Raw genomic sequence first — 27,265 nt, forward strand, 5'->3', positions numbered from 1 at the left:
CGTATCATACGGTGACAAGTCAATTCACTATTCTTAAAAATCTAGTAATGTTCTTACATATCAATCTACAACGTTATAGAGTGATACGTTATCAGTCGATATTTATATAAAACCTTTCTAGTCGGCTTAGTATCTCTCAACTTCTCTGAGTTGCAAGGTTTGCCTAAAAATAAGCTCCAAAATCTTATGCTTCAAAAGTTCCCAAAAATCTTTAATAACTAATCCCCAAATCATTCCAAAGACGACTGAAAAATAATCGGTGGCCCAAAACTATCCTTGTGTATGGGATTGCCACATCAACGATTCTAGACACTAACCACAATTTCCTTCATGATTTGCGACGGTACGCACACATCATTCGACACAAGCAAACTGATGCATGTTGTAAACCTGGAAAATTTGCTCCATGTTTGAAAGTTACAAAACGTTTTGTTACGAGAGAATACAGCCACTTAAGAGAGTATCAACATCAGGCTCCTACATTCTCAACATGTTGCTTTACATTGCCTTGGCCAAGGAGTATCAAAGCTAAGCTATTGTCACACCTTCATAAACAAAATTCTCTCCTCGATTTGAGCTCTGTGCAAATACGATTGCTTTACCCGAATGACAATCTTTCCACAAAGACATATTTCTCCTCCATTCAGGCTCTTCGCTCCCTTGCTCAACAGAAGGACCTATTTATCATGCAAAAAAACAATATACTTCCTGCACATTGAGAAATAAAAATATAAATATGTATGTAACTCTTCATGAAGTTTACTATAATCTCTAATTCTCTCTCTTATTTATGCCTACAACACTTCGATATTCATGCATCTTGCTCATTCTCAGCTTGCAAAAGGTAAGCATGACCAAACGACACTCCGGAATACACAACATACTGCATGCTTTACTGCACATAAAATCATTAAAGCACTCCAGCAAAAGATCAAACTTATAGGAATAGAAAGACACTTAGCACCATCATTGCCAAGAAACCCAAATTGGTATCACCACTCACAAACTCACCATTATCCCTGCCAAAAGCGGCCTCAGCACTTAGCTGTCAAATTTTGTCCTATGCAAATTTTGACTTAAGACTCTTCTCTTTTTCCAATGCCCTTGGAGAAAATGGAAAGCACCATCCCCAAGTCAGGTAAGAGAAATTGGGTACAAAGACCCAAAATTATGACCACCACCCCAATGAAAAGAGCCAAACCTAGCCACACCGATATCGTCCATCTCCAATTCCCTATAAGTCTTACCCACCATGGAAGATCAGATTCCAGCCTTACTCCTGCCTCGTACAATTCCGGTAATCCTGTGAGCAAAGGACGCCCTGCACGTGGCGCCAGCACAACACGCAATGCTGTCGAAGAAAAAGTGTTTTGTTCTTGCCACTTTAGAGATGAGACAGCCAACGTCTGCGTCTCCAAATAAGACCCTGCTAGTAATGGGATGGCCATAAAAACAGCCTTGACATGTTGCAGAGCAGTGCTCCTAAACTGCAGCATACAGGGTTGGGTTTTGCTCAGCAGAACCTGGCCTTTTCCCGATATAACCTCTGCTGTTACCTGAGAGCCAAATAAAAGAAAGAGTTAGTCTTGCGTGACCTTTTGAGGCTTTGATGCAATTGATTACACAGAGTACTTCCCTCCTAGCTGTGATTGTTGTGCAATGCAGTGGCACATGGGTCGTGCGTGACCTTTCGAGGCTTTGATGCAATCGATTACACAAAGTACTCCCCTCCCTAGCTGTGATCAGATGGTCATACAGTATCATACATTTGTTCAGTGTTGTGAAATACAGTGTCACATGGGTCATGTATATACACTTTCTCAAACGTTAAAGCTGGTTTTTCTGAAGGGAAACAAGACTTTTCAAAGCCCATATGGCAGTTTTTACGGTCATACAGGCCTATATGCTACAAGATGGGCTCTCATATGCACACAAAAACCTTTTGCCTTCATTCACCTGTCAAGAGAAAAGTTTAGACTGACTATCGATATGAACTGCACTTTTTCCACATGACAAACAGATGAAGCCCAAAATGAAGCTATTGGGTAAACACACAGACAACACTAAACGTGATTACAGCAATGGTCCTAGATAGCAATGCAGAATAAATGGCGAATGCTGTATGGATAAAGCATCATATCAAGCTAGCATTCTGAAAAGTTCACTAAGAGAATCCATTTAGGCATTCCCTTTCCCAAATAAGGTGATGGGTTCAATCACCTCAGGTAAAGATGCCCCCTCTAGTTGTAAACATTTTGCTCAAAATGGGGTGAACACCTAACAAGGACGTGAAAATTCATACAGAACTGGCGCACAAGAAGTCCCCAAAGTCCCCAACATTTTAAGAATAATTCCACTCTTGTCATGTTCGTACAAGCTCCAAGCCATGATCTACATGGCACAAGCTTTTAAAGGCAAGTTTTGGATCTTTACTTATGGCCGGATGATCAATTTAGAAGTTGGTCAAGCTGAACTTTGGCATATTGTCGTACTAGAGTTAATGCCAATCTTTAAAACCTTTTGAAAGACACTCAAATTTCCAAGCCTCCCTAATGTATTTGAAACCAATGCTTGGCAAATGTACTCCCTTTACTAAATAACAATACTCAGTTTTGCATTTATAACTTGTTTCAAAATTCCAGATGTAGCATTAGATAGATGAATAGAGCGTTGCAAACATAATATTTCTTTAGTCCATAATCAATACACGTATCCCTTGTGCATCATTCAAGTATTTTTTGTGTATCTTGGATGCGCGACCCCCCAAGGGTATAGTGCCTAGGATTTATGGTTTTGGATTTGAAGCTTAGGGCAGAGGGCCGAGGGCTGAGGGCTTAGGCTCATTGTCACAAACGGGAGTGCACACGAATAATCAACAAGATGAAAATAAATAATCTTTCAACTAAACAAAGTTGAGGGAGAAGTTCGACACAGTATTTGGGACCAGAAGATGGGCTGGTCTCCCCCTTAAAGAGAATCCTTTATTAGGGAGAATCTTTTTACAAGCACAAGAACCGGAGAAAACCCCTCTGTTCTAAATCTCTGACTCAATGGTCGTTCCTTCCCGTAAGGGAAATCCGAGAGACGAGCTCTCAATCCTTTTTCCGTGTGTACTCGGAGTTGAGACTCCGCAGACAATTTCCGAATTCCGTTCCCAGAATTCCCAAGCGTAGGCCGAAGCCTTCTCGCTTCTCCTTCGCGATGAAGTATCTGAAAACACACACACAAACACGCGACAACAATTCGTATGGCGAATCCACAATAGATACCTGTCGCTCTTTGCGCGGGAAAAGCGACTTCCGTGCTTCGTAGTCTCGCGATCTCTTGCGTTATCTGGCGGCAGAGTCTTCTCTTGCTGACGTTGGTACTCTTCCTTCAGTGAGGGCATGTAGTGCTTTTATAGCTCCTTGGCCACGGCACGAATAGCTGCTCGCGTAGGGATCGTGGCCTTTTTTTTTTTTTTTTTTTGGGGCACTGTTCTACCCGAAATAGGGAGAGAGAATTCGCTGGCTGGTTTTGTTGCTTTATTTTCTAAGTGGCTTGCCCACTTACTAAGTGGGCGGCCGGCATATTTTAAAATTGGTCTGAACCTGCCCAAAAACTCAATAAAACCTTATAAGTTAAAAGCAATGCCTTTCACAACACTTCCCAGGCGTCCCTGGATGCAACCACATGAACGAATGCAATGCAAACATAGATTCCTCGCGGGAAAGTGTCTGCTCTTCCCGGAAAACTCGTTAAAATATTCCACTTTTTAAGAAAAGCTTCTCAGAACCCATCTTTATTCTTGTGCTTGCGTCTTTACGCGTATTCCTCTTTCCAGTTCGGGTTTCCTGCCAGACCAACGAGATATTCCCTTTCCGATGCTTCCGTCACCCCATCATGTCACACATCAAGAATATTCGTTTCCCGGTCTCTTCCACCGAACTAACGGTAAAACCCTTTCGCGATGCTTAAGGTCACCCATCATATGACGCATCAAAGTTTTCCGTTCTTGATGGCTTTTAATAATTCGAGTAGATCTACAGCTCCTAACCTTACGGTTCAAGTGCACATCTTTAAATATCCTAATTTCAATAAAAAGAAATTACTCGAGAAAATAAGAAAATAGTCCATTTAGCAACATCCCTCTGGCTCCTAAACAGTTGTCCTTAACTGTAGTGCTTGTATATATCCTTCCAGAATCTCGGGATAGGGTGCTAATTCCTGCTCGGTCATCCACTTAGGATCTAGAGTAGAATAATTCTTAAACTTTACCAAATACTTCCGTGTAATCTTCCCGGACTTAAGTGGCCGCTCCTGATGATGAATGATCTGTTCCGGTTGGAGTATTTCTTCCGTTTCCTCAACCTCAGGAGGTTCCTCAGCAATAGGCTGATTTGGAGGCGGTCCCACATATGGCCGGAGTAAACTAACATGGAAAGCATTGTGGATCTTCCAATTAGATGGTAAGTCTAATCGGAATGTCACATCGTTCACTAGGTCAATTATCTTGAACGGCCCATAATAGCGATTGGAAAGTTTTACCACTTTCCCTTTATGAGTCGCTTGTTTCTTTAGTCTTGCCTTCTCAAACTTGAGTAAGACTAATTGACCGATTGTCAATTCCAGATTCCTTTTGTGCTTGTCCGCAGCTTTCTTATGTTTTTCTTAAGAGTGCAAAATTGCTCTCTTAACTTGCCCGTAGGCCGTGTCCAAATCCCGGACAAACTCATCTGCTGCGAAAATCTTATCCTTAGTGACAAGGATCGATGGAAGCAAAGGCTTACCATAGAGAATCTCAAAAGGTGCTTCCCCCGTAGACGAATGCACGGTATTGTTATACGCGTACTCAACAAGGGGCAAATACTTCTCCCAGTCAGACTGTCTTTCTGACACATAAGATTTCAGCATATCCAATACTGAGAAATTAGCGATCTCACTCTGCCCATCCGTTTGAGGATGATATGCAAAAGAAAAGTTCAACTTTGTGCCAAGGTTATCAAACAAGACACGCCAAAAGTTGCCTGTCATGCGAGGATCTTGATCACTCACAATAGACTTGGGCAGCCCATGATGCTTAAAGATCTGTGCTAGAAAAATCCTAGCCATATGGTCTGCTTTGATTGTTTTCTTAACTGGAATAAAGTGAGCTTGCTTGCTAAATCTGTCCACGATAGTCCAGATCGCATCATTTCCAGTTTGAGTCTGCATCATTTCCAGTTTGAGTCTTTGGGAGATCCATAATAAAATCCATGGAAATACTCTCCCAGGGTTGATCAGGCACAGGTAAAGGTTGGAGTAACCCAGGCGTCTTATGCAGATCATACTTTACTTTTTGGCAAACCAAGCATTCCCTGACATATTGATCAATGTCTGCTTTAAGGCTTGGCCAAAAGAAATATCTTTCCAATGCTAAGGTCGTAGGGAGAATTCCCCGATGACCTGCATATGGTGGAGCATGTGCTTCTTCCATGATTTTCTTTCTCAATGGTTCTGCCACGCAAATTGCTTGGTGGTGATAGAGGTAACCATCCCGAATAGAATAGGGATATTCATCCTCTCCGTTCTGTAATTTATTCCAAGTGGAGGAGAAGTCTGGGTCATTCGGATACAACTCTAGAAGTGATTCCAATTCTTGGTGATACACAGAAGTAACTGCGTTCACCCTAGGCCGTCTAGACAATGCGTCTGCAGCCACATTCTTACTCCCAGCCGTATGGAGGATCTGGAAGTGAAACATGGACAAAAAGTTGGCCCATCTCATTTGCTTCTCGGATAATTTCCGTTGCGTAAGTAAATACCGCAAATGTTACAGACTTGGACACTCCAAGTCAAGAATCAACCGCGACAGCACCAAAATAACCACTTCAAACAATTCACAGATCACAATAGATTTGCATTGGCCCGGCGGAGTTCCATGCCTAGAGATATTGGCCCCAAAGACTGGCGCCCCTTTCGGTATTTCTTTTTATATTAATCAGATCAAAGTACAAGAGAGTGGCTAGGGTTTCACTCTCAGACTCTGCGTCCAGATGCTCTGAGAAGTGAAGCCCTCACCACGTATTTAGAAGTACAAGGGATGCCCAAAAGTAGAGCCCCAAAAGCTTTCCAGTTAAAATCTTTAAATATAAAAAGCATCAGCTCTCTCTCTCTCTCCTAGAGAATCTTTTGTTAAAAAACAAAAGCAAGTTCTCTCTCTTTCTCATGGCGTAGAGTCCAAAAAGCAACAAAAAGCTGCCAACGCCAAATCCGCCGCAATTTACGGAAATCCGTAGTGCTGCTGCCACGTGGCACCCCCGGCAGATTTTAGGGTTTTCTGATTTAGGGTTTCAGCCTGAAATTAGGGTTTCTGGCAGATTTTAGGGTTTCAGCCAAAAATTAAGGTTTCTGTTGTCCGCCACGTCATCACTTTGTGACATACCCCCCTCTTGAAAGCATTGTAATCGACCGCGATTACGCCTGCAAAACCGACAAAAGCCATAAACCGTCTTAGCAGACACTGATTGTTAGTACCTACGTACTAGGAACACACATCTAGCACATGTACCAAATCGACAGTCACATCACACGACATCACCAGACATCACATGACATTCAACATTCATTCGGATCTTAGACCATGATTTATCGGCAATGTAGCTAGCAATCACATCTAGGTCCAGTCGGGACCTCATTGATGTCCGATTGACTAACCCCTATTGCAACCATGTCTATTCGAGATCAATTAGAGAAAAATGCTGCAATCATTTCGTGTATCAGTTCCTGCACTCACAAGAAGTCAAGAACAAATCAGTATCATTATCAAGAATTCCATTTCATAAAGTCATACAACAGAATACTGTCAGCTCTGTATCCCTGAAGCTCAAAGAGACATCAGTGACTCTAGTATCTAAATCAAGGCATCTGTTGACAAAGGAGTGGAGTGACTCCCCTCTTGTGCATCCCACTGCACCAGATCTCCGGCCAAGATGAATTCTGGGTTCCATTTGGAGTAGACTATGCTAAACCAAAAGCATCGAGGTAAAGTTTCACAATCTAAGGAGTATCTGCTAGGTCCTCCTCCTCCTCCATCCACTTCGCATCAAGTGCAGGATAATTCTTGAACTTGACTTTACCCTTATTCTTCGTATCCTTATGTGCCAAAATCTGTTCAAGAACAAGGATCTCCTCGTTTTCTTCCACTTCGGGTTGCTCATCAAGCTCCCCATCATCAAGCACATCACCTTTAAAAGGTTTCAAGAGACTCACATGAAATGCATTGTGAATCCTCCAAGTATCTGGCAGTTTCAATCGGAAGGAGACATCATTTATCTTTTCAGTAATCTGGAAAGGGCCGTAGTATCGCATACTCAGCTGTGGAAAAAGCCTCTCCTTTCCCTTTTTCTTTCGTAGGCGTGCCTTCTCAAAACGTAAGAGCACCCAATCATCCTCCTTCAATTTCATGTCGCGATGATGGCGATCCGCTGCCTTTTTCGGTCGTTCTTGAGACTTCTGCAAAGTCTCGCGAACCTTGGCAAAAGCCGTATCCAGATCTCGCGTATATTCAGATCTTATCTTTCGTGCTCAGGAAGGGTGGAACCTTCGCAGCACCTTCAACAATCTCAAATGGCGCCTTCCCCGTCGAAGAGTGTATCGTGTTATTGTAGGCAAATTCCACCAAAGGTAAATATCTTTCCCATTGAGTCTTCTGATCTGAGATATAAGCCTTCAATAAATCTATAACCACTAAATTGGCAATCTCGGATTGCCCGTCAGTCTGCGGGTGGAACGATGACGAGAACTGCAACCGCGTGCCAATGTTCTCCCAAATTGCCTTCCAAAACAAACTCGTAAATCTGGGATCTCTGTCGGAGACAATCGTCTCAGGCATGCCATGTAATTTGAAAATCTGGGCCACAAACAGTCTCGCTAAGTAATCCGGCTTGACTGTTTTCTTCACTGGAATGAAATGAGCCTGTTTGCTAAATCTGTCAATAACAGTCCAAATACCCATCGTGACCACTCCGTGTTCTCGGGAGATCAAAAATGAAATCCATCGCTATACTTTCCCAAGGGCGGGTGGGTATGGGTAAAGGCTGTAACAATCCCTGTGCCTTATGCCTGTCAAACTTGACCTTCTGGCATACCAAGAAATTGCGCACAAACTCTTCCACATCCTTCTTGAGTCTCGGCCAAAAGAAGTATCTCTCTACCCCTTTCATGGTGGTAACAATGCCGGGGTGACCCGTAAAAGGTGGACACTGGCATTCAGTCATAACCTTTTCCCTCAACGGTTGTGTAACGCACAATACTCTTTTTCATCAAGTAGCCTTCTCGAATGCAGTATCCAGCTATTGTCTCCCCATCCCGTATCCGTGTGAAAATATCTGCAAAATCTGTATCTGTGGCATATTGATCGACCATATCCTCGAAGCTCCTATGATGTATCGCAAAAATAGCCAGAACCAACAGTTTCCGAGACAAAGCATCTGCCACCACATTCTTTTGTCCCTGCACATGGATAATCTGGAAGTGGAACTGTGACAAGATGTTCGCCTACCGCATCCTCTTTTCTGAAAGCTGCTTCTGTGACAAGAAGTAGCGCAAACTCTGATGGTCTGTAAAGACAGTAAAATCCGCTCCGAGTGGGTAATGCCGCCACTGAGTAAGAGCATGGATAACCGCCAAAAGCTCTCTCTCATAAATCTGTGCTGTCATCTCTGGCCTAGAGAACAAACGGCTCTTGTAAGCTATGACATGGCCTTCTTGCATCAAGACCGCACCCAGACTACGACCACAAGCATCACAATATACTTCAAATGACTTCTGCAAGTCCAGCAAAGTCAAAATAGGTCCTGTAGTCAATTTCTCTTTCAATGTCTGAAAGGCAGTCACCTATGTGGGTCCACACGAGAAAGGTATTCCTTTCTGTGTCAAGATATGCAAAGGGGAAGCAACCTCTGCAAACTTTCGTATGAACCGTCTGTAGTACGAACACAGTCCCAAGAAGCTTCTAACTTCATGGACATTCCTCAAGTCGGGCCAATCACGGATAGTCTCTATCTTGGCCGGATCCATTTGCACTCCTGCTACTGACACAATGTGTCCCCAAAAGTGTATCTCTGGTAGAAAAAATTCACTTTTCTTTGCACTAATCACTAACTTGTGATCTCGTAATGCCTGAAAGACCTGAAGCAGATGATCTCTGTGTTCTGCCTCATTCTTGGAGAAAACAATGATGTCGTCAAAGAAAGTGCCAACAAATAGCCTGTACTCTCGAAAAATCCTATCCATCATTCGGTTAAATGTCGCAGGAGCATTGGTTAAGCCAAAAGGCATCACCAAAAACTCAAATAACCCAAAAGTCGTCCGAAAAGTTGTCTTGTAGACATCTCCCGGCGCTATCTTGATCTGATGATATCCACTCTTCAAGTCAATCTTGCTAAAGCACGAGGATCCATGTAACCTGTCGAGTATATCATCGATCCTAGGGATCGGAAATCTGTTCTTGATGGTGATTTTGTTGAGAGCTCTATAATCGATGCACATTCTCCAAGATCCGTCTTTCTTCAAAACCAACAACACTGGAGAGCAATACGGTGAAGTACTAGGCTGGACAAGACCCTTTTCCAAGAGGTCTTTCACTTGGTTCATAATCTCTTCATTCTGTGCTCGGCTCACACGATAGGGTGGCCGGTTCGGTGGTGTACTACCAGGTATCATATCAATAGTATGATCTTCAAGACGAGCACGTGGTAACTCTCCTGGCAAGCCTTCTCAGAAGCAATCGACGTGAGAGTGTAGAAAATCTTGGCGTTCTTTATCAAGTTTAGACATATTTGTCCTATCATCATCACTCAACTCTTTCATAAAGATCGAGTAAACAAACAGACTGGATTTCATTAATTTTGAAATGGCCGAAGCCGATACAATAGGGACAGACTCGCCCTTCAGTTTAATATCAAGTACAATTGTTCTGCCCTTTTCTGTAGTCAAAGTCGCTTTTCTCGCCCGATAATCGACCACGGCGTTGTTCTTGTGGTACCAGGGAATCCCTAAGAGAACATCACAAGCCTCCAAAGGCATTATGAAGAAGTCCTCAAGCCCCAAATACCCCTGACAATGTAACCGAAGTTTGCCAATGACAGGTGTAATGGCTACGTCCCTGGCGGGTGCCGCTAGAACTGCTTCTGCAAGTGGTCCCATCCGATCGAAAGTAATCTCGAGCCGCGCCGCCAATTCCGGTGAAATGAAGTTGGCCTTGGCTCCTCCATCAAAGAAAATCAGGGCCTCTTGATCTCTCACTTTGCCCCAAGCTCGGCAAAGTTCTGTACTCTCATCCATGGTGTCGGGATCAGTACCCACACATTCTGGAACCAATCCTGTTTTCATCTTGCCTTTTCGTACACGGTCCTCAGCTGCTCTCGAACTCTCAAGCCTTTCGTCGTCCCTGTCATTTGGTTCTTTCTGTGCCTTTTTAGGGCACTTCGTAGAGATATGTCCAAGTTCTCCGCATCCAAAGCACTTCCCCTCCCTGATGAAGCGAGCTCTCTCCTGAGGAGTAAGCTTGGGTCATGCATCCTTTCTCTCTGGGTTGCTCTTTCTTTTTCTACTTTCATTCCCAGAAGTCTGTCCGGTTCGTTGTGTCATGACCTCATCTGTAGGGTAGGTCAGACTGCCAGAGTGAATTGCAAAGCCCCGCTTCGCATGACTCATCAACTCCTGAATAGAAGCTAACTTCTGTTCCAAGCAGTGATCTCGGATCTCTGTAGGTAGACCCAAGGTAAACCGCTCAATCTGTTCTCTGAACGAGATCTTCTTGAATGAAGAGGCGGGTAGAAAAGAGCTCCAGAATCTTTCACAGTAAGAATTCACTGTATCGCTCTTGGTCATCCAGAGATGGTTCCAAGCAGCTCGTATATCTCGCTCAAACTCTTGAGTCAACCAAGAAAAAATAAAAAGCCTCTTGAATTTCACCCATGTAACTGGCACAGTCTTGCTTAATAGAAGCGTGGACCACCAAGTGCGAGCATTCCCCTTAAAATAAGAGGCAGCTCTCCGAATCTTGGAGTGCTCTGAATAGCGTCCTCCCGCGAAAGCGATGTCAAACTGTTGTATAAAAGACAGCCTTCAAAGCATCGGAGTATCCCGAAAAAGTATCAAGCTTAAGTGCTTGGCCACCTTCCTTAAACTCTCGCACTTTCTTGCTTTTATCTTCGAGAAAGTCATACTGGTTGGCTTTGTAAAAATTCTTCTTGTTCGCATAAAAGTTTCCGTTGTCAGAGTTTGAACTGTCCGTAGACGAGTCCTCTGTAGAAGTGTCACTCACTAGGCGAGACTTAGACTTCTTTGCCTTTTTCTTGCCCTTTCTGAAGCGTTGTTTCTTGCTTAGATTTTTGCTTTTTCTGTCTTCTTCGCTCGAGTCTGAAGAGCTAGAAGAACTGTCAGAAGAAGAATAACTGGGTAAGCCTTCAAACTTGACACGCTTCTTTAGTTTCTTTGCCTTGTCAAATGTCGACCAACGACCCAAATATCCCGGGAAGTCAGTGCCTTTCTTCTGCTTTTTGCCGTGCTTTATGTCTTTCTTTCGCACGTCGAAAAGCTGAGCAATCCGTGCATCAACCACGTTCTCCAGTTCCTTCTCCATATATTTCTTGGAGGCAGAAAGTTTCTTGAGAGCGGGTTTCGAGAGTGGTGTTGTGGTTCTTTGCCACTCCGTTTGTACCTCTACCAAAGAGGTCTGGTTCATATATTTTGCCATCTTCGGGTCCTTGGCAAAATTGAGCATTATCTTTGTTGCATCATCAATCAATTTTCGACGCTCCATCTCTCGCTGCTCCGCTCGAGTAGGCCTAGGCGGGCCATACTCCGTGCCTGAATCTTCGTTGTGATCCCTGCCTGCATCTCCAGATGCAGAGGGAGTCGACTGATCATTGGCTGAAGCCATAGGTGCCGCGAAAAAAAAATTCGGGGATCGGATTTCCCGTAGAAGAGAAATCAGCCGTGCTCTGATACCACTGTTACAGACTTGGACACTCCAAGTCAAGAATCAACCGCGACAGCACCAAAATAACCACTTCAAACAATTGACAGATCACAATAGATTTGCACTGGCCCGGTAGAGTTCCGTGCCTAGAGATATTGGCCCCAAAGACTGGCGCCCCTTTCGGTATTTCTTTTTATATTAATCAAATCAAAGTACAAGAGAGTGGCTAGGGTTTCACTCTCAGACTCTGCGTCCAGATGCTCTGAGAAGTGAAGCCCTCACCACGTATTTAGAAGTACAAGGGATGCCCAAAAGCAAAGCCCCAAAATCTTTCCAGTTAAAAGCTAGTAAAATAAAAAACATCAGCTCTCTCTCTCTCAAAAGCTTTCCAGTTAAAAGCTTTCAAAATAAAAAGCATCAGCTCTCTCTCTCTCTTAGAGAGTCTTTTTTTTAAAAACAAAAGCAAGTTCTCTCTCTTTCTCATGGCGTAGAGTCCAAAAAGCAACAAAAAGCTGCCAGCGCCAAATCCGCCGCAATTTACGAAAATCCGTACTGTTGCTGCCACGTGGCACCCCCGGCAGATTTTAGGGTTTGCAGGAATTTTAGGGTTTCAGCCAAAAATTAGGGTTTTTGCTGTCCGCCACGTCATCACTTTGTGACAACAAACTCTGGTGATCGGTTTTGATCACAAAATCCGCTCCTAGAAGATAATGCTTCCAGGTAGACAAGGCGTGGATCATAGCCATAAGTTCCTTCTCGTAGATCGAGGCATGCAATTCTGCATCCTTAAGTCGTCTACTTTCATAAGCCACTGCATGAGCTTCTTGGTTAAGCGCTGCACCGATGCAATCACCTGAAGCATCGCAGTGAACCTCGAATGGTTTCCTTAAGTCTGGCACTATCAAAATAGGTCCATGGCTTAATAGGTACTTTAGCCTACCAAAGGCACCTTGTTGTCTCGATCCCCACCTGAAAGGGATCTTTTTCTTTGTTAGGTCATGAAGTGGTCCTGCTACTTGAGCAAAGCCTCGGATAAACCTCCGATAGTAAGAACACAATCCCAGAAAACTGTGTACATCATGTACCGTAGTGGGAGTTGGCCAATCTTGCACAACTTGGATCTTTGCGGGATCCATTTTCACTTGGTTGTGTGAGACTATATGGCCGAGATAGTGTATCTCAGTGAGGAAGAACTCACTCTTCTTTGCATTCACATGCAACTCATGCTTTCGCAATTCCTGAAACACTATATCCAAGTGCTTCCGATGTTCCTCCTCGGTCTTTGAAAAGACGAGTATGTCATCAAAGAACACTCCTGTGAAAGCTCGGTGTGGGCTGTCATCAAAGAACACTCCTGTGAAAGCTCAGTGTGGGCTGAAAATTCAGTCCATCATTCGATTGAATGTGGCAGGAGCATTGGTCAAGCCAAACGGCATTACCAAAAAGTCATAAAGTCCAAAAGTTGTGCGAAAGGCAGTCTTATGGACATCTTCAGGGACTATGCGTATCTGATGATACCCGCTTTTTAAGTCAATGCGACTAAAGATGCTTGCTCCCTGCAGCTTATCAAGAATATCATCAATCCGGGGTATCGGAAAGCAATTCTTGATAGTGATCTTGTTTAGAGATCGATAATCTATGCACATTCGAAACGTGCCGTCTTTCTTCTGCACCAGTAGAACTGGAGAGCAGTAAGGCGAAGTACTTGGTCGTACTAGACCTTTTTCCAGAAGCTCGTTGACTTGCTTCAAAATTTCCTCTTGCTGAGCAAGACTAACCCGATAAGGGGGTAGGTTTGGGGGAGAGCTACCTGGTACGAGATCAATGCGATGATCTTCCGAACGTTCCGGAGGTAGCTTGTCTGGTAGAGTATCCGTGAAACAATCTTTGTACTTTTCAAGAAATTGAAAACGTTTAATTTCCAAACTAGAGAGAAAACCCTCATTAGTTTTACCTCTTTCACGTGCGAAAATCAAGTAAGCAGAAATGCACTTCTTTATTTCCATTTTAATGGAGATATGGCTTACAATAGGGAATAGCCAATCCCCTGCATCAGCAAAAATTTTAATGTTCTTTCCCTCATGCTCAAAAGCGAGGGTCTTTTCTACATAATCTGGGACCGGTTGCATATGGTAATGCCATGGTATACCCAAGATGATATCACCTCTCTCGATAGGTGCCATCAAAAAGCATTCGCGGTCCTTGTATTCACCAATCCGGAGATTTGAGTTGTCCTTGCAAGGGAGTTGCATTGGTGGTCAACCCCTCAAATGCCGATCCGGAAGTGACTGGAGTTCCAAGCTGAGCCGGTGTAAGGCCCAAACGTTCTGCAATTTCCAGTGAGATGAAGTTGTCCGTCGATCCAGGGTCGTAGAGGATCAACACCCGCTGGTTATTCACAGATCCCCAGCCTTTAAGGAGCTGGCGCTTCCCTTTCTCGGTTTCTGTATTACCTTGCACATCAGGAATGGAATTCAAGCTCGGTGGAGCGGGTTCCTTCTTCGAAGATACTTGTTCCTACCGTTGCTGCCGAACAGGGCAGTCTAGCTTCATATGTCCTTTTTCACCACGGTAGAAGCACCTTCCTTGCTCTTTGAAGGTTTGTACTTGGTTCGGCGTGAGATACTTAAGCCGTTTTCCGGTACCCTCTGGCTTCTTAGGCTCATCCGGATCCTCTCGGGAACGCTTTTTGCCTTGGTTGTCATGGTCATCATAGACCGCTCTTTGCCTTGCACGGTATGTGCTATGTTCCATCCGTCTGGGGGTACCAGTGGAATGTAAATCCTCGGCAATGATTGCCGACTCCATCATCCGCTGAAGGGTGTCATGTGGGTACACCTTCATGCTCTTCCGAAGCGGTGGTTGAAGACCTGCTTCAAACTTTCGTATCTTTTCTTCGTCGGAAATTTTCATAAAAGGCGTAACTTTTAGAAGAACCGACCAAAACTTGTCAACATAAGCCGTGACTTTCTCTTGTTCCTTCTGGGCGAGCCAATCCCATTCCTTCCGAATGTCCTTCTCGAAATCAGGTGGAAGAAATTGTTCATAGAATTCAGCTTTGAATTGAGTCCAGGTTCTGGCTTGAGTACCTTCCAGAATTTTGGCTAGCCACCAGTTGCTTGCAGTCTCCTTGAGATGCAACATGACGCAACTTGGATTTTTCAGTGAAGTTTCCGTTGGCAAAAGCAACTTCAAACTGCCTGATGAAAGACGGTGCCTTGGAGATATCTTTCCGTCCTGTGTAGTTATCAAACTTCACATCCTTGTCACCGGATTTGAAAATCCGCATCTTGCGGTGACGTTTGCGGTTATCCCTCTTGAACTGGGGCTTCTCTTTAGTAGCATGTAGGGAAGTAGTAGGAGTTTTCTTCTTAGGAGAAGATTTAGATACTATATGAGAAATAGATGTAGTAGTATAATCAGGAGAGTATGATGGAGAAGAGATAGAGACATCCTTGCTTTCATTAAGTAGAGAAAGTATATTTTCCTTTCCTGGCCCTTGCTCTTCGAAGGCCGTTTTTCCTAATCCAGAGATCCCTTTTGCGTTTCGGCACCTTTTTCCGCACCATCCACCTGCGGGTTGCTTCCATTAATAGGATTTTCCGGACGCCCATCGGCATCCGTTCCTTGCGGCTTCTCGATTCCGTCCAAAGCCTTTTGGACAGCCAACAACGAAATGAGTTGTTGCAATTCCACGAGTTCGGCTCGCACTTGCTGAAGTTCGTCTTCAGCGGTTCTTCCGTGGCTTGTCATGGTTCTTTCCGTTTCTTCCCAGAATCGTCCTTCTTTGCAAAGAGAGAGAGGAATCCGAGCTCTGATACCATTGTCACAAACGGGAGCGCACACAAATAATCAACAAGATGAAAATAAATAATCTTTCAACTAAACAAAGTTGAGAGAGAAGTTCGACACAGTATTTGGGACCAGAAGATGGACCGGTCCTCCCCCTTAAAGAGAACCCTTTATTAGGGAGAATCTTTTTACAAGCACAAGAACCGGAGAAAACCCCTCCGTTCTAAATCTGTGACTCAATGGTCGTTCCTTCCCGTAAGGAAAATCCCAGAGACGAGCTCTCAATCCTTTTTCCGTCTGTACTCGGAGTCGAGACTCCGCAGACAATTTCCGAATTCCGTTCCCAGAATTCCCAAGCCTAGGCCGAAGCCTTCTTGCTTCTCCTTCGTGATGAAGTACCTGAAAACACATACACAAACAAGCGACAACAATTCGTATGGTGACTCCACAATAGATACCTGTCGCTCTTTGCGCGGGAAAAGAGACTTCCGTGCTTTGTAGTCTCGCGATCTCTTGCGTTATCTGACGGCAGAGTCTTCTCTTGCTGACGTTGGTACTCTTCCTTCAGCGAGGGCATGTAGTGCTTTTATAGCTCCTTGGCCACGGCACGAATAGCTGCTCGCGTAGAGATCGCGGCCTTTGTTTTTTTTTTTTTACGTTGTTCTACCCGAAATAGGGAGAGAGAATTCGCTGGCTAGTTTTGTTGCTTTATTTTCTAAGTGGCTGCCCACTTATTAAGTGGGCGGCCGGCATATTTTAAAATTGGTCTGAACCTGCCCAAAAACTCAATAAAACCTTATAAGTTAAAAACAATGCCTTTCACAACACTTCCCAGGCGTCCCTGGATGCAACCACATGAACGAATGCAATGCAAACATAGATTCCTCGTGGGAAAGCGTCTGCTCTTCCCGGAAAACTCATTAAAAATATTCCGCTTTTTAAGAAAAGCTTCTCAGAACCCATCTTTATTCTTGTGCTTACGTCTTTACGCGTATTCCTCTTTCCAGTTTGGGTTTCCTGCCAGACCAACGAGATATTCCCTTTCCGATGCTCCCGTCACCCCATCACGTGACGCATCAGGAATATTCGTTTCCCGGTCTCTTCCACCGAACTAACGGTAAAACCCTTTCGTGATGCTTAATGTCACCCATCATATGACGCATGAGAGTTTTCCGTTCCTGATGGCTTTTAATAATTCCAATAGATCTACAGTTCCTAACCTTACGGTTCAAGTGCACATCTTTAAATATCCTAATTTCAATAAAAAGAAATTACTCGAGAAAATAAGAAAATAGTCCATTTAGCAACACTCATCAGCAACACATTTCTCAATAGTCTCAACAATGTAGGGAAACACAAATCAAAAGCGGCACAAAGCAGTGGTGATGTTAGAGAAGAAGAGAGCATTAAAGACGAAGAGATGGGCATCACAAGGGGAATCTTCTATGAGTCCGCTTTTTATCCAAGGTATAAAGTAAAGGCCTTGGTGCCACTTGTAACCCGAATCAGAGAGTGGTCACTCTCCAAGTAGTCATACATTGCAATGGTTTGATTTCATAAAATAAAGAACCGTTAGGGGTGCCTACCTTAGAGTCCAACAATCTTGTGGAGGAACTCCCACCTCACATGTCTCTTGCAGTTGTCATCTTGTACAGTGTTTTTCTCAGAACCCAATTCATTCATGTGCTTGGTCCTTTGTGTGCAACACTAGTCCAGTATTTACTTAGACCATGAGACATTCCCGACCAGTGCTCCATGCACCTACCTTTTGATGCACAAGGAAAGCTTATAATTTGGTCTCTTGCTTACCAAACTTATAGAACAAATCCTTGGTGGTGCCTTAGTCCACCCATCCAATGACGCATCAGAAATGCGTGTTCTAGATGGTTATATACTCCTTCTAGAGGCTCTAAACCATCCTTACCCATCTGATGTGACACATGAGCAGCTTTTGTTCTAGGTGGTCTAGCCAATATTCCCTTTCACAATGCTGTAGTCATTCCTCTCGCACGACACACTAGGAGTACCTATTCTAGGATGGCTTAAGGATATCCCATCTATGATTCTCTCTGTCAATTCCCCAATGATGATCTTCAGAAGAGGGGCAAGAAGACCAACGACATTAAAGAGGGTGGGCAAGCGCTTGAATTTGACACGTGCACATCTAACCCTATGTGCATGTGGACAAGCTACTTCATGACAAGGGTTCAGTTAGCTTAGAAAGTGTTCTAGCACCTTTGTGAATTTGTTCGCAGACCGTGCATGTCCAGGCACTTAGAGTAGATGCATATCCTCTGGTTGCACATAGCATGAACCATCAGATTCCATCAGGAGCATTTTACAATGCACAGAACCTATTTCTCTATTTTAGCCCATTTTTCACTTATTAAAAATAAAAGACTTTGTTGGGAAACTGGGTAGGGAAATTCTGGTGAGTCAATATATAAGAAAACCTAGCGCTAGCACTTTCTGGCAGAAGAGGCAACAAGAGTCTATCAACACACAGACACCTTCTCAGCAGGACCGGCAGGAGGCCTAGCGTTCTCCAACCAACAGATCAAGACAGCTAGCGTTTCATCAACAGATCAAGACAGCTAGCGTTTTGCCTGGAGTTTTGCAGTTGCAGATCAACCATGGCGTTAGCAGATCCCAGCATTCAGCCTAACGTTTTTGCAAGCACAAGTCCAGCCCAGCGTTTTCATCAAGTGCAAATCAGCACCATCGTTTTGCAGTGCAGATCAACCTGGCGATAGCAGTTACTCAACAGATCAACGTCGTCACCGACATAGAGTCAGAATTCAGCAAATACAAGATTTGTAGATTTCAGCCCTTAGCGTTTTTAGATTTCAGCCCGTCTCGTCGTCCTCCTCATCGTCGTCGACATCATCGGCAAGACCATTGCATTCAGACCATTGTAGAGATAAGTCCAATCAATAGTAGACCGCTCTCGCCATAGAGAATGGGGCCCTTGGAGGAGGGTTTGACAACATTCTGGTGTCGTATTCTTCTCTCTCTATCTCTCAGTCTCAGCACCTTCATTCACAATGTCTTCCACTTTGTTTGTGATCATTTGCACTCTCTCATTAAAGGAACGGAAGGCTCTCCCTTCTGCAAGTAAAAAGAACCCTTGAGCACAGTCCGGAGCACACATCTTGAGCAAAGTTCAACATTCACTTCCGCTGCACCTTACATTGGTATCAAAACTTAGGCAGTGTTCTGTATCACTCAAGGAAAGAACCACAAGAATTTTTTTTTTGCTTGTTGCGGTCGCACGTAACCCAAGTCCACTTGGGCGTGTCGATTCCTAATCGTGTTGAAGAGTAACAGGAAACCCAAGAAAGAAGGGTTTGTCCAGCCTCCCCTTGTTTCTCTTTTCACTCATTGAGAGCGGACCGTGCACTTAGCGGCCAGCCAATCGACGTGAAGTGAGAAAAAGAAACCTTAGTGTGAGCACAAGGCCGCCAAGGGGTGCGCCCGCAGGAAAGAGAGGAGCTTGGGTAAGAGAAGATCCTTCTCTAACACAGATTGCAAGCTAAAGAAGAACCTCAAGAACTCAAGAACTCAAGAACCACAAGAACCCAAGTTCCTCGTGAACTTAAGAACCCAAGACTTCAATGTATGGTCATCACCCGAAGCGGAATGGATACTTCGCATGCAGGTGGTGAAGAAGAATTTTCTCCACCGGGAGGTTTTTCCGACCCTCCCCCTTCCCCATCTACGCCAAGGATTGCACCAATTCCTATGGAGGCTTTGGTCAAGACGATAATGGACATGACAAAAAGAAGCGCAACGCACCACCTTGGAGCGCAAGCACGAAGAAAGAAAGGCAAAATGGGAACGCGAACGCGAAGAAAGACGGTTAGCCTTGGAGCGTGAGCGCGAGCAAGCGCGCTTGGCGGCCAAAGACAGAAGGGTAGCATTGGAGCGTGAGCGTGAGCAAGTGTGCATGGTGGCCGAAGATAGACGAGCGGCCTTGGAGTTAAGAGCGTGAGGCGCAGAGAGACCAACGCATGCAAGAGTTGGTCCTACAAGTACTTACCTCGAAACAACCGGTCAAAGATGTTGGTAGCTCATCAAGTAGCAAAGACTCGAACTCCAACAACCCCGTCACAGAGAAGATCACGTTCAGTAAGTATGACGGTAAGATGGACGCTAGTGTTATTCATTCTTGGTTTCATCAATTTAATGCTTATTTTGCGACAACTAAGAAGACACGAAATAGCAAGGTTTTGACAACGAATATGTATCTTGCCGGTGATGCCATTAATTGGTACCACGCATGGCAAAAGACACAGTTGGCCGCGCACCTAGAGACAACCTGTTGGGGTATAGGTGTCTGTGCCTTGCCCGGCCGCCCAGAGTCTGGGCACCCACTGACTTGTATACCTTATACATAGCATAAGTGTATAGGGGGCTGCTCACTCTTTGAGTCTCCCCACCCATATCTGTGTGTCGTGTGTCTCTTTCTCTCTCTCACTCTCTGTCTGTGGTGCTCTCCGATCCCCTTCAATTGGTATCAAAGCGACAGGTGTGAGAGCGTAGATGGACAGCTTCACAATGAACTCGTCGACTATGGCGGAGAGGTCACAGATCTGAGCAAAGAAATAGAGGAGGCTTGTGGGCAGCCATACAGAGGCTTGCAGGAGAGCTCTCAGGAGCTTCCTACTGCTCACAGATCAGAGTTCCTCTACAGATCAGCCCACAGTGTACATCATTTTCCCTCTTCTCGGCAAGCTTTGCAACGGCTACATCGGCGACACGTTGGAGGTTGGAGCTTCCATAGACATGGAAGCGTTGTGAGATTGATCCATTCAGCTCACGCATCGAGGTGGGAAGTGAGTTTGAGCCTTTCTATGAGCTCAAAGTGTCACCAGCGTGTGACTACTATCTATCCTTTTTGTTGATTTCTTTCTTATTATCTATTTACTTTCACTTTTTGGAAACACCCCTCGGGAAATCTAACTGCCCTGCATTGCATAGCTAGTGTGGAACTGTCCAGAGGGAGTCCAGGCCTGAGGGCAAGAGAGCACTAAGGTTGGACAAGGACTATGGTTAGCCAAGTGGGGTCATTGACTAGCCAAAGTGGAATCCTTTGCTACAGAGGCTACATTTCAGTTCTGGATGTGGCCGCAGTGTACAAAGAGGGTCGGATGACCTAGAAAGATACAATGGCAGCATCTCCTAAAATTTAGGGAACTGCTATTTTGGGACCTGAAAATGTCTTCGCGTCATTACGTGCAGTTTGACATGGGGATCATTTTGTTACTCTGTGGCCAAGTCAACAGAGGCTACAGGTGAGATATTTTTAGACCCGAGGATCTAAAGCGGGAAAGTGCACAAATGAGTGACACTTGGCACTCTGAGGCCAGTTTACTACTTATAGAGAAGGGAAAAACGTGATTTACAGCTGGGAGGCTCATTTTGCAAGTCTTTGTCACAGGTTAAGAGCTATGGAGTGCTTGCTTTCCCTCCTATGTACAGTGCGGTGCCAGGAGTGATGCCTTGCAAGCTACGCACTGCCCTCTCTCTCCCCTTTGGCAGTATGTTATGCCCCACTAGTGGGCTCTTCATTTGACCAATGTACAGTTGTGTGGGTTCATGCGCGATTGCCGAGGCAAGAGCCTCTTGCACAGGTACTGGATTAGCTAGCGGCTAATCCCCCCGCAGGTACAGGTGAATTCGGAGAGGTTTCACGCCAAAAATCTCGTCCGATTCAAAGGGCAAGTAGCCCTATAGGGGCGGGAGCTCGAGGACTTGCTACGGATGCGACCGGCACGCGAAACGGAGCCCGAAACAGTAAATTACAGCCTGCTGTGTATTTTTGCAGGTTTAGGGTTTTGGCCCTAAATGGACCCTAATACCCCCAGGAGGTTCGGGGACGCAAGGGGACCGCTGTACAGGTGATCTGGCGCATTTTCAGGGCTGAAAACAGAGAATTCAGCGTGCTGCAGATTCTCGCCAGGTTTTGCAAAGTGCCCGTATGCGTCAGGAAAGTCAGTCAATGCGTGGGAATACTGGCTGTGAAGGGTTCTAGTACAGTCATGCTGCCGAAATCGCGCTGGAACAGTGGAAATTCAGCCGAGTTTGTGCGGGGCAGCTTGTAGGAACCACAGCGTTTATTCCCTCTTTTGAACAATAAAGAAATACCGAAAGGGGCGCCTAAGTTAGGGGCCAATCTGGTGTCCGTCTACTCATACAGGTGCAATCTAGCAGCCTGTATCCCTCTCCCCTTTCTTGTGTCTTGAAAGTACAGGTATAATAGACGACTAATAATGGGTGAAAGCTAAATCAAGGTTTAAAGTAAAGTCTACCGCCCTTTTTGGATTGAACAGGCCGGTTTCATGGTTCCATCGACGAGATTAAATCACTTTTTCCCATAGAAGTGAGCCTTGATCAGATTGGGCTTGAAGACACAGGGGATCATAGACCAGACACAGGGAATTGCAATTATGGCTGACAGACCAGATGATGTGATAGACCAGACACAGGGAATTGCAATTATGGCTGACAGACCAGATGATGAGGTTTCCTCTTCACAGGGTCAACAGACATATGAAGTGGGTGAGTCCTCAAGACCACCACAGACAGATGACGATATATTCAGGACCCAGTTGGCTACTGTTGTGGCTATGTTCACACAAGTAATGCAGAATCCGAGGTTTTTAGTCTTTCTGCAACCTCCTGTTCCGTCTCAGCAAGTTGGGTCACTGGATCATATTCAAAAGCCTGTTAAGGCTCGAGCACAGGTGATTCATACCGCACAGTCAATGGAAACACCTGTACACTCGACGGAGAACATGCAGTCTCCACAACCTATGCCTAAGGTGCAAGAACAGGTGGCTGAGATGCCAGTCTTTCAGGCTGTACCAGTTCAGCCCGCCACCTTTCAGCAGCCTATAGCTGGTTCTAATGGGCAGGGAAGCAACTTACAGGCTATGCAACAGGTCTTCCCACCAACTTCAGTACACCCTGGCTATTTTGGAGGTGGATCGGTATTCCAGAGCATGGCTGGTCATGCACCTGAAAATCAGTTTTATACGCCAGGAACAGTGTTCGGGGGTGCTCAAATGATGATGCCTAACTCCATGTACAGTGTCATGGGTATGCAACCAGGGTTTCAAAGCACTCAGGGCCAATTTGGGATGCCACAAGCAAATTTTGGTATGGCTGGAATTACAAATCAGCAGCCAAATATGGCATTTTCAGGTCAAGTTAATAGCGGCCAAGGAACACAGATGAACCATAATAGTGTTCCCATGTTTCAGTCACTTCCATATGACAATTTAACGCCGCTGGAGAGGCCAACTCCGTACAAAGAAGGTGGCAAAGGTGTGTCATTCACGACCTTTACAGGGTTTGATGACAGGAAGAAGGCGCTCTCATTCCTCCAACAGTTTGACAAGGCCTATGCAGGGGGAAACTTTACAGAGGCTTCAAAGGTCCGCAAGGCAGCCACTTTCTTGACAAGGAATGCGGGACAATGGTGGACAACTTTATTGCTTCAAGGGCAAGCTCCGTCCACATGGATTTACTTCAAGCAGATTTTTGCAACAGCATGGTTATCTGATGACTTTGAAGCAGATGTCATGACAGAATGGCACCAGCTAAATGCTGCCACTTGCAGAAATCTGGATGATTACAATCGGAAGTTTTGGAAAGCTCTACTTCCAGTAACTTCCTATAGGTTTGTGCCATTGACAGAACAGATTGAAAAATATTGTTGTGGCCTACCCAAAGGATTGAGAAAGTACTGCACGAAGACAAAAGTCACTACTTTGACGCAGCTCATCGAGGTAGCAAACACTGGCAATGGTTTGCTCAAGGGAGAAGATTGTGAATTTAACACTGGCGTCAAGGCAGGATCAGGCAAGAAAAATTCAGCCAAGAAGCACCTTCCCAATGAGGCTCCTAAAGGGACTCAGGAGTCGGCCAACGCAGGGAAAGACAAAGCTACGGCTGAATCAGAAAAAGGACCAGCAAAGAAATGGAAAAGACGTTTTCCTCGCAAGTCAGAAGAGCAAAAGAAGGTCCTGAGGACAGAGAACAAATGCTTTATATGTGAGCAGCCTGGCCACATTGATTACAACTGTCCTACAAAGAAAAGGCCAGCTGATTCTGATGACAAGGAAGACAGGAAAGGAAAGAAGCCCATGGGTGGTCTAGTGCCAGATATGGTGGGCGACAAGCCAAATTCAGATGCAAGTGAGCTTTGCAAAGCATGGGGAAAGGTCAGGGATCAAACAGTGCTTATCTTCTTTGATCCATGTGCCAAAGCCAACTTCATTTCCCCAGAATTGGCTTCAAAGTTGGGAATCATACCTGAAGAGATGGGGTATACAGCAGAGGCAGGTTTGGCATGTCCTGGCCATACAGAGGCTGTGACACCCATCATTGGAAAGTTGCGTCTACATATCCAGTCCTATGTAGATGCTGAAGAATTTTACATCATGCCACTGGACGGATGTGATGTGTTGTTAGGTATTCCTTGGTTGTTTCGTGTACAGGGAATCCTGGATGCCTACAACAAAAAGATCACTGTACAGAGCAGGGGAAAGACTCACACTCTGGATGTAAAGCTTAAAGGGGAGTCTATTCCTACTGTATCAGCTTCTGCTATTACTTCTGTAATGAAAAAGCATCTTTCTGCGTACTTGGTTTTTGCACGTGAAGTGTCAGATTGTGATGAATCAAATTTATCTATGCTAGACAAAGAAAGGTCAATGTTTTTACAACAGTACAGTGACTGTTTTTCCGATTCATTACCTTCTCAATTACCGCCAGAGAGACCCGAGGACCATGCGATAGATTTGGTGCCAGGCAGTAGCCCACCAAATAAGCCTCCGTACAGGGTTAGTGCGGCTCAGCAAAAAGAGATAATGGGCCAAGTACAGGAGTTGTTAGAAAAGGGGCTGATTCAGCCCAGTTCATCTCCATTTTGTTCTCCAGTGTTGTTGGTGCAGAAAAAGGATGGCTCATGGCGTATGTGCATAGACTACCGTGCACTGAACAAGAATACCATCAAGAATAGGTTCCCTATACCTAGAATTGTTGATATTATGGACAAATTAGAAGGAGCAGCTATGTTTAGCAGGATAGATCTAAAGAGTGGGTACCATCAGATCCGCATTAGATCAAAGGATGTGCACAAGACTGCTTTTAGAACGACGTTTGGCCTTTACGAATTTTTAGTGATGCCCTTTGGTCTCACAAATGCTCCTGCTACGTTCAATAGGATGATGGACAGAATTTTCCGTCCACACCAGCAGTTTGTTGGTACATTCTTTGATGACATGATAGTCTACTCAAAGAATGAAAAGGAGCATAGGCATCACTTGGCCATTGTGTTCAAAGAGTTACGCAGTCATAGGTTGCTCATCAATGCAAAGAAAAGTGAATTTTTTTTGGAAGAGATTCATTTTCTCGGACACATTGTCTCAAAGGATGGTGTCAGAATGGATCCTGCTAAAGTTGAAGCGATCAAGTCATGGCCAAATTTGAAGACGGTGCACGATGTCCGAAGTTTCTTGGGATTATGCTCCTATTACAGAAGGTTTATCCGAAATTTCGCTGAGATTGCTTCACCTTTACATGCTCTTCAAAAGAAGGCTGTCACCTTTAGATGGACACAGAAAGAGATTTCAGCTTTTAATCTCTTAAAGGAAAAAATGACTTCAGATCCAGTCATTGTGTTGCCAGATCTTAGGAAGTCATTTGTGGTCCAGTGTGATGCCTGCGGTACTAGCATTGGTGCAGTGCTAATGCAAGATGGCAGGGTAGTAGCCTATGAGCGCAGAATTTTGCAAGGGCCAGAGATGACCATGCAGGTTTATGAGAAAGAGTTACTGGTTGTGATTCATGCGCTCTTAAGTTGGAAACACTACCTGCTAGGTGCAGACTTTGTTGTCAAAACGGGCCATCAGACCTTGCGATACTTCTTGACACAAACAAAGTTATCTGAGAAGCATATGCGATGGGCAAATATCTTGTCAATGTTCCATTTTCAGATTGTGCATGTGGAAGGCAAGAAGAACGTTGTGGCTGATGCCTTGTCAAGGAAGCCACAAATTTCAGCTGTGTCAATTCCTTATCATCATGAACTTGATGATATGAGAGAACAGTATGCAAATGATGAAGATTTTGCAAGGGTCTTCGAGCAGCTAATGGATGGACAACGTCATGAACACTATCTTCTCAAAGATGGGTTCATGATGATGCATGGAAGATTGTGTGTCACAAAGCCATTGCGACGCAAAGTTATGGAAGAGAGTCATGTCCCACCGTATGCAGGGCATCATGGTATTGATGCTACAGTTAAAGCGGTTGAGACATTCTTCTACTGGCCTACATTGAGAAAGGATGTGGATGCCTTTGTGCAAGAATGCCTAATTTGCCAGAAGGTCAAGTTTGACATGCAAAAGGCACCAGGGTTATTGCAACCACTACCTATTCCAGATAAACCATGGGAAAGTATTGCTATGGATTTTATCTTTGATCTTCCGAGAACGCAGACAGGAAACGATGGTATTTGGACCATTATTTGCAAATTCAGCAAACAGGCTCATTTATTCCTGTCAGGAAGAAGATAGAGCCAGACAGATGGCACGCTTGTTTATGAGCAATATTTTCAAGTATCATGGAATGCCACAGTCGATTTAGCGACCGTGATCCACGCATGACAAGTTTGTTCTGGAGAGGCTTGTTTGAGAATATGGGCACCACGCTCAAATTCTCTTCGTCATTTCATCCTCAAACAGATGGGCAGTCAAAAGAGGCAAATTCTACTGTCCTAGATCTGCTGAAGTGTTATGTGTCAGAGCATAAAGGAAAGTGGGAGCAGTATTTGCCATTGGTGGAGTATGCATACAATAATACAGTGCATTCATCAACTGGCAAGGCACCCTTTGAGATAGTTGAAGGTGGCAAGAAAGTTCCTCCCATACTGCATACAAAGGACAAGATATTTGAAGCAGATAAGTATGTTCAGGACATGGATGAAATGTACAAGAAGGTCAAAGTGGCCTTAGAAAAGACTCAGGCAAAGCAAAAGAAAGCAGCTGATCGTCACCGTCGTGAAGTGGTATATTCACTTGGTGATTGGGTGCTTTTACGCTTTGAAAAGGCAAGGTTAAAGAAGATGAAGGGCAAGGAAAGACTGTTTCCAAAGCTCAGCATGCGTTACTATGGGCCTTTTCAAGTATGCGACATAATCAGTGATGTTGCATATAGGCTGAAATTGCCTGACAGTTGGAAGATTCACAATGCATTTCATGTGAGTCTTCTCAGACCCTATGTGGGTGATGTGCCAAAAGATATGCCAGCTGAAGACCAGCCGGAAGTCAAGGAACTTGACGAGATCTTGGTCCCTGAACACTACTTATAGAGAAGGGAAAAACGTGATTTATAGCTGGGAGGCTCATTTTGCAAGTCTCTGTCACAGGTTAAGAGCTATGGAGTGCTTGCTTTCCCTCCTATGTACAGTGCGGTGCCAGGAGTGATGCCTTGCACGCTACGCACTGCCCTCTCTCT

At 44.7% G+C, this 27,265-nt stretch overlaps 1 protein-coding gene across 4 annotated transcripts in view; it reads right to left on the reverse strand.

Moving 5' to 3' along the window:
* Positions 1–382: 382 nt before the first annotated feature.
* Positions 383–27,265, reverse strand: part of LOC147451628 (uncharacterized) — a 42,269-nt gene continuing 15,386 nt past the window's right edge. The window contains exons 2-4 of one of the 4 annotated variants that reach the window (XM_086517528.1): positions 1,248–1,556; positions 1,012–1,045; positions 383–708 (exon numbers count right to left, since the gene is read on the reverse strand). In XM_086517528.1, the coding sequence (XP_086373654.1) occupies positions 665–708; positions 1,012–1,045; positions 1,248–1,556 (387 nt within the window). In that variant the 3' untranslated portion in view covers positions 383–664. Of the gene's footprint in view, positions 709–917; positions 1,557–1,586; positions 1,737–27,265 lie in introns of those variants that run through there. The other 3 variants (XR_015188800.1, XM_086517526.1, XM_086517527.1) reach the window with 3 other exon arrangements.

This window comes from Adiantum capillus-veneris, chromosome 8 (assembly GCF_014529385.1).
Source record: "Adiantum capillus-veneris isolate H3 chromosome 8, ASM1452938v2, whole genome shotgun sequence".
Taxonomy (NCBI): Eukaryota; Viridiplantae; Streptophyta; class Polypodiopsida; order Polypodiales; family Pteridaceae; genus Adiantum; species Adiantum capillus-veneris.